Raw genomic sequence first — 7797 nt, 5'->3', positions numbered from 1 at the left:
TAGAAGTTTTTATATAAGCACAGCTTGTTAATTTGGCCATCTTCTTACCTTTAATAGTCATAGATGAAAAGGTTCCTTTTTTCAAAAGCGAGATTGGATAATTTACATTTTTCCATTTCAGAAACAACATACTTTCTGAAATTAAGTACATCTAAAAACAGGAGAGAAACACTGGTTCTCTGCATTTGTTTTGGTGCATCCACTGTTTCACAATGCATAATTGTTCCCTGGAAAATGAAGAGGAAAGGTTCAAATGCACAAATGCAGCAAGTCTAAAGTACTGCTTATATCTCATATTTTGGAAATACCAAAGTTTTTATGTACCAAGAACCTTTCAGAAACAGATTTTTTCCTTTACCACTTGTTCGAAAATAGCTTTTTTTCTGCATTCCCCATTTTTTCCTGAGCGAGGCAGCAGACAACAAAATAATCAGAGCCATATTTGCCAACATCTTCATCTTTGATTCTATCCCTTCCCACATTAATAAAACAATTTTGTTAATCTCTTTATTTGTAATCTTCTCATAACAAAGCAGTTCCTTTTTTATATATATAAAAAGGAGGGGCAACAAAGCTCTTAGACCACACAGAGGCTAAATTCATTGTGTTCAGGCAGTGGTGACAGGAGGATAAGAAAAAAAAAAATCAACAATAAAAGAGATGCTAAGAATCTTGAGTTTTTCCTAGAGGCTGTCCTTAAGGGACCTCAGGCTAGGAAGCAGCTGGGCTGCACTTAAGCGTTCCTCGACATCAGCCTTCCAGCAGCAGCTAATGATGCTCTGAAGTTTTTTGCCCACAGGTGACTCACAGAAGACTGCAGCAGCCAGAGAAGGGCGTAAGTTATAGGCCACCACAGCATAGAGGACATATTGCCGTTCACCAAGGTAGGGCTGCTCTTGCATGACAATTTGCCAGAGGGTGATAGCAAATGAGTAGATATCTGCTTTGGCAGTGACTCTTTCCCCTTTGAGGAGCTCAGGGGCACGATGCGTGTATGTGCCCCCTTGTTGGCAAACTTGGGGACTCTGGGACAAGCCATCCTCCAGTTTTTGGGAGCACCCGAAGTCTCCGATCTTGCACACTCCCTGTTCAGTGATGAAGACATTTGCAGGCTTCAGGTCCAAGTGCACAATACCCTGTGAGTGAAGAAAGGCTAAGCCAGTCACAATGTCACAAGAATAACACACAGTCTCTTTCATGCTCAGGGCCTTTTTGCCACATCCTCCTTCATCCTCACCCTGCCTCCATACATCACTAGTACCATAGATTACATGGTGCAGGGTGATGTTGCCCACATACTCCATGATGATAGTGCCGAGGCTGTTCTGGCTGGCAGGAGCACAGGTGCTGGCAGCCACCACACGTACCACGTTAGCATGCTGCAGACGGGCTACATTCAGCTCAGCCCAAAAGCTCTGTCGTGATGCCAGCCTGTTTTTGCTACTCTTCTTCACCTGTTTCACAGCCACAGTTGCACCATGGTAGGTAGCTTTGTAGACAGAGCCAAAGCCCCCAGAGCCTAGGGGCTTCAGGAGGCAGAGCTGGTCCCAGTCTATGGAGCACCAGGCCAGGCGAGGGGGCAGGCGGCGAGTCCGGCATGAAGGGGCTCCCCCCAAGAAGTTTTTTCCACCTTTATCAGGGATCACTAAGGGGCTGCTGCAGGGTCGCAAATCCACAGGTGGGGAAAACTCCAGAGGAAGAAGGCGGTTGAGAGGGATAGGTGACGGCATAGTGAAATGTAGAGAAGGACAAGCAATCACTAGGACAAAAGACTTGAAAGTCCCCCTGACAGAAAGAACTGCAATATTGTCCCAAGTCTGTTTTATCCTCTCTTTGCATCTGCCAGATGAATTGCATCTGTCACTACTAGTTAAATCCCAACCAGGTTCAGCTGTAAACATTCTTCTCCAACCCTTAAGTAAATCTCTAGAACATCAAGGCAAATGGTTTCTAAACTGAAATATATTAACTCACATGTATTTCTTGTAATTTGTCAGATCTGGAGAAAAGAAAGATACTCTATCTATTGAATGCCTCCAGTAAAATGCCCCAGCAGTAAATGAACCACAGAGATTGGTGAATGCATTTCACATGGCTCCAAGCAAGAATGATCACTGTCAGATGCATTAAGCAACTCAAAGTCACTGTCAGAGGAAGCAGCTGAAATACTGAGTGCTAGCATTTGATTAGCCTGTGGCAGGAATAACTACATATATTAAAGTGAGTTCATAGAGAACTGTCACTTAAACATGACTGGAACAAGGGGACCGGTTTAGCTGCTCAAGTCTGTCCACAGAGAGCAGCCAGGTTAATAGCAGGACAAAGACAAATGATTGCTCTGTTTCACCTGCTGGATATAGTAACTAGCATTGTACATAGAGATTTTGTCTTGTCTTCCCATCACATCCCATGCGGTCAGTACGATGGGTGTTTTATTTCAAGAATCTGTTTAGTAAACTTACTGCTAAAGTTATGGAGCCGTTCTGGTAGAAATCAAACAAACATAGCTTTGCCTTCCTGTTTTCAATACTTTTTCAGAGTGGCTTTTGCTCTCTTGACTCTGTTTTCACAGGTTTATAATGCTTATGCTAACTGCCTCAGTGTTACGTTACCTGCTGCACTGCCCATGCACTGGAGCACTCTTTTGGGACTTATGCAGCTAAATAGTTTGAACATTTCAGGAAGTATCTTTCTGTACTTTAGACAATTAAGTATCTTGGAAAACCTGACACTACCTCCAGCCTCCTCACCCCTCACCACTTTCAGTTGGATGTCAGCTCTGCTGACATCTGACACCGATCTTTCATGGGACTTCAAAGGTCCGTGGTGCCCATTCCTCCTGAGTTTACCTTTGGGCAGCAGTGGCTCTGCAGACGGTTCCTGCAATGTTTTCCTGTTGTTCTCTATTCCTCTTGTTCTCCTTCACTGGTGAGCAGGATGCAGTGCGGATGCTTCGAGAGGAGTCTCAGCAGCACTCAAAACATGCGGAAGCAGAGAAGAGTTGGAAAATTCTCTGCCTTGGGAAGGGTTCAGCTGTTTACCCAAATGAGAAAGCCTAATGTCCCAAAGACATCTTCTGACCCTATTTGAACTCTAGATCAGCTCAGCCAGAGGGTTTCAAACACATCTTTCTATAGCAACTCAGAGATGGCGATCTTATCTGGTACTGAGACTGGAGACTGTCAGGAGAGAAAACTGTTATTGCAATTCACAGCGAAACAAGCTTATGAACTTGGAGCAGAGATTAATGAGGATGGCGAATCTGTGTTATCACCTGTTAATGTGATACAAGTTACTTGGGAAGGATTTAGAAAAATAGGTGTTAATAATACATTATAGAAGTTGTTATATAGTGGAGTGCAGAGACCTAGGGATGTGAGGGGCCTGTCAACAGCCCTTGCTGCCAGTGGGGCTTCCTGACAACAGAAGGTGCCCCTTTTCTAGCCCCTATCAGAAGGGAACCTAATAGTAAATAAGGTCTCTGGATTCCTTTGGTGCTATCCCACCCTGGGATCTTTCAGGGATCAGCCATCACAGGTGTAAGGCACAACTAGGCAATATCCTGCTGCTGCCCAAGGCACTGCATTAACATAAGCTACTTAGGGACACTTTGAGGGAAAAAAGACCAAAGAAACCTGAGTGTAATTTTAAGAATGCAGTAAAGTAAGCAGCCATGGGGGCAGTGGGTATTCTATACTCTTTTTCTGAGCAGCACTGTCATTTTACATTTTTAAGCAAAAGTCTGCACTTAAAATTTCACAGAAAATGTATTTTGGGGGAGTAAGTTGTGATGAAAAGGACAGGCTGCAATAGACAGATGAGTCTGTATTGGAAAGAGGAAAGCTTTCTTCATTATTTTCTGAGAGTGATTGGGGGCAGTAATTCTGGCATAGGCTTCTGTGCCCACATATACTACATAAAAACAGCAGAAAGACAATCCCTGCTATAAATTCGCCAATAACTTCAGCCTTCTGGTGAGAGAAGTGTACTTGTTACAGCCTCTTTTCATTAGATTAAGGTAGTGGAGAAGCTTGGCAGGGGAAGTTGGCTGAGGGAGTGGGAAGAAGGATGCATGGAGAAAAGGTCTGAGAGTGGGGCTGTTAAGCAGGCAGACAATTATAGGAGTATACGTAGGGATTTTGAATGCTACAGAACACAATAATAAAATATAAGCTCATAAAACAGAGGGTCTGTATTAGGACTGTTCCCAGATTTCTTTGTCTGAAGTCTCATTTGGGAGGATAGACTAGACTTTTCATACCATTTTTTTCAAAATCCACATCCTCCCATTCCTCTGGTTGTCCTTTTTTTAAAGTAATTTTCTTGTTACCCTTTTCTGCTAAAAACCTTTCTGTTCCTATCTCAGGTTTCAGCCTATAGTGATGCTGACTCCTAAACCAAGTCATGGAGAGAGCAAGGAATTTATGGCATGGGTGTTGCATTGTTCTTTGGGAATCTACTGAATTCAATTTTGAACATGAAGAGGGGAATATTTTGGGAACTAAAGAGACTTGATTCAACTTATTCTCTTGTCTCAAGCTGATTGCTGGAGGCTGGAGCAGGGGGACATGGAATTTCTTTCAACATGAATGCAATTAAAGCACATTTAAAACCAGCCAGACTTATATTCTTAATAAACGTGACTTCCCTGTAAGGCAGCCAATGATACGGCACAGTACGTCCCGTGAGACATTATCACTGCAGGATGGCCTTGTTGCACTTCACAGCCACGCTCAGCTCCAACGTTACTGTGGGCTTGGTGTGGGGGCTGCAGTGCAGCCCTCTGTGGAGCGGAGTAGGGCTGCAAGCCTGCGCTGCCAGGGGGAGCAGCTCCCTTCCCAGGGCCACCCACTGCAAAGCACCAGGCAGCTCCCATGTCACTACTATTGCAACAGCAATGCAAGGAAAAAGGAAGCTGTATGAACCAGAATACATTAGCAGCAAACAGGCATGTCTGAGCTCCCTGGCTGCCTAAAATGTCATTGAGAACAAATGGATAACAGCAGCTTTTAAAAATGACAACACGGGAATATACAGTCTGCAACCCCAAAGCTGCAGTATGTATGTCACAGCCACAACAACCTGTGGCTGCGATGGGCATGTTCCAGGCTTGCGTGTCGTATTTCTACAAGTAAAACGTATCTGTGTATCTGATGCTGCAACAGCTGCTCAACCTAATCTATGCTTCAAGCTGAGAAGGAACACAGAATCAGTCCTGCTGAATACACCTGTTTATATTTCAATCATATACCAAGAACTTTTTGTTAGCTATTAATGTTACTTTTATTATTCATTGCTTTGCATGACAGAAGATGGTGCTGATACCGAGAGACTTATAATCTAAAGAACTATATGGATATAACATGGTACAACAGAGGATACATACCAAACATATCCCTTGCTCTTAAAGTAGAATTTGATTTTGATCAAGGTACACTACTATTGTGGTTCTTAAGTGGAAGATTTTTGCCTAAAATATGAAATGGACAGAACTGAAATCTAAAACTGATTTTAAAGAGTTTAAGGGTGTATAATTGTATTCTTCTCCACAATCATTACTTTATTTCTTTGGGCATTTGTTTGGTGTACAATACACCAAACCCTTCAAGGCCTGAGTATTCAATGGTTTCTAGGAACTGCTTTACAGTATAAAGATAGTATTGTGTCTCTACTAACTTACTTTATAATCTTGCTAAAGGATTCAAATTTATCTCCTAAGTACTTCAATTACAGTCCTACTTTGAAAGAAAGAAAAAAAGGGGGGGTTCCTCAGCCTGTACCCTAGTGATTTCTAGGATTTTCCCCCCAGTTTTAAACCAAAGTTTTCTTTTTTCTCCATTACTGTCAGTCTCTGTGATCTCAGTTTAGGATTTGATGATCAAGTTACATTCTTTCTTACTCATATAGCATTTTACAGTCCAAATGCTGCTTCCAGACACACCTCATTGACCTCAGATGATATTCTGCTTTGCATGAAAGCAGTTCTGATATAATCAATTGCACAGGTGAAAGTGATACCATTATTTGAAGCCAGTCCATACACACAGCTTGCTCTGAGGTTAGGCCATTGCTTAACCATTTTTTGACTAAAAGCACAAGCAGAAAAGAATTCAGTTCATATGTAGAGTTTGGTTTTTTTTTGGTGGAACAAATGGCTTCCTGGAGTAGCAAATATGAACATATTTTCATTAAAAAATTCAGAATGCAAAGAACAACTACATCTGCAAGAATTGTGACACTATTTTAGAGCTCATCTTTAGAACGGAGCCATAATAATAAACACTTACAAAGATTAAACCCTAGTTTATAAATAACAAGATCAAGTTTCAAACACACATTGCCAAACAGTTGCCTGTTACTTTTTTCCTCCCCAGTAAGGTACTCTGTGTGTTCAAGAGTAGGAAGCAGTGGTTCTCATTACCACCATGCACTGAGGTTTTAACTGAAGGCACTAGCAAGGCAGATGAGGTTTCACAGCCACCTTACCTGTGGCCTCATTGACCACCAATGGACCAGGGATCACAATTTGGGACCTGCTGCTGTGCATTAATATCACACTTGCAAAAGAGCACTGTGAGACAAGCTAAGAGAATCTAAACTAAAGATGATACAATATGAAATACAGGCTCTGATGCATAGCAATACTTTCTGGCTAGGCAAGTCCCTATCCAGGCAGGTTTACAGCTGTCATATGGCTGGCCGCTTATGCAGTATTTTCAATGAAATTGTCCAAGATTGTTTTTGCAGTCTTGCCCCTGCAGCAAAGCTGATTAATAGCCTTGCTGGATCACAGGGAGATAAAGAGTAATGGTGGAATTTGAGACTTGTAGCTTAGTGACTAGAAAACAGCTTTAATGCTTAGTAAGAAAAATGGACCACTCTAACAAAGGGCCTAGGGGATAAGGTTAGTGCTAGTCCACCACTTGGTGACAGCTGCTTTCCCAGGTACAACAGACTTAATGCTGATGCTCAGGGCTGAATTCTTATGTTGAAGGGGAGGATGCTGATCATATGATGTATAAGAGGGCCAGAGTATCCCAACAGCTCACACAGTCCCATGAACACAGGTAATACCCAGCTCTAGTTCCACTACTATTTAAAACACACAGCCACAGCAAGCACAGTAGCTCCTACTATAGCACAACTATAGGGTGTTGCAAACAGGGGAGGAGGTAGGAGGACTAGCTAAATTCAGTGGCTCTGAAATAATAATCTGGGCACTCAGTTGGGCCACAGCAAATTACCAGAGGCTGCCATGAGTTACAGGGTATTAAATCTGCCGATTAAAATGTTTCATACAGTTCAATTACATGGTTACATGGTTTGCATTGGTGAACAGAAAGAAGCTTGTTGTAAAATACTGCTGAAGAAAAACGTGCCTAAGCTGTATGAAGCACAGAAAACTACTGAAAAATCCTGCAGTACCTTACTGGCATAACAAGCCATGCACTGACAAAGTAAAAGAGGAGATACATTTTTTAGGTGACAGACATCAATGTTTACTTGTCATTAGTGTTTGTTTGATAGTTGATATGTTATAGCTTGGATGTTGCTTGATTATGGCATGCTTCCCTACCCATACAGATTCTATGTTTTACTTTCACCTTCAATTTAAGTACTTGTGAGGAGACTTAAGGACTTACCCATGACTCTGTGTGTCACAATTTAATACAAAAGCCTGAGATAAGCTTAATTTCAACTGCACAGCCTACAAAACTTTTCTACTGAAATTGTATCTAATACTACATAAGGATAGCTGACAAACACCTTCCTTGTAGAAGTTTGTGCACTCTGCAG

General features: G+C 42.1%; 1 protein-coding gene across 1 annotated transcript; it reads right to left on the bottom strand.

Annotated features, from left to right (window-relative positions):
- Nucleotides 1-567: 567 nt before the first annotated feature.
- Nucleotides 568-1778, bottom strand: MOS (MOS proto-oncogene, serine/threonine kinase). Its single transcript, XM_062570354.1, has one exon. The coding sequence runs from the start codon at nt 1728-1730 to the stop codon at nt 684-686; it is 1047 nt and encodes a 348-aa protein (XP_062426338.1). The 5' UTR covers nt 1731-1778; the 3' UTR covers nt 568-683.
- Nucleotides 1779-7797: the final 6019 nt, after the last annotated feature.

This window comes from Rhea pennata, chromosome 2, assembly GCF_028389875.1.
Source record: "Rhea pennata isolate bPtePen1 chromosome 2, bPtePen1.pri, whole genome shotgun sequence".
Classification (NCBI taxonomy): domain Eukaryota; kingdom Metazoa; phylum Chordata; class Aves; order Rheiformes; family Rheidae; genus Rhea; species Rhea pennata.
The sequence above is the reverse complement of the archived record's forward strand: the minus strand, read 5'-3'. Positions and strand labels throughout refer to the sequence as shown.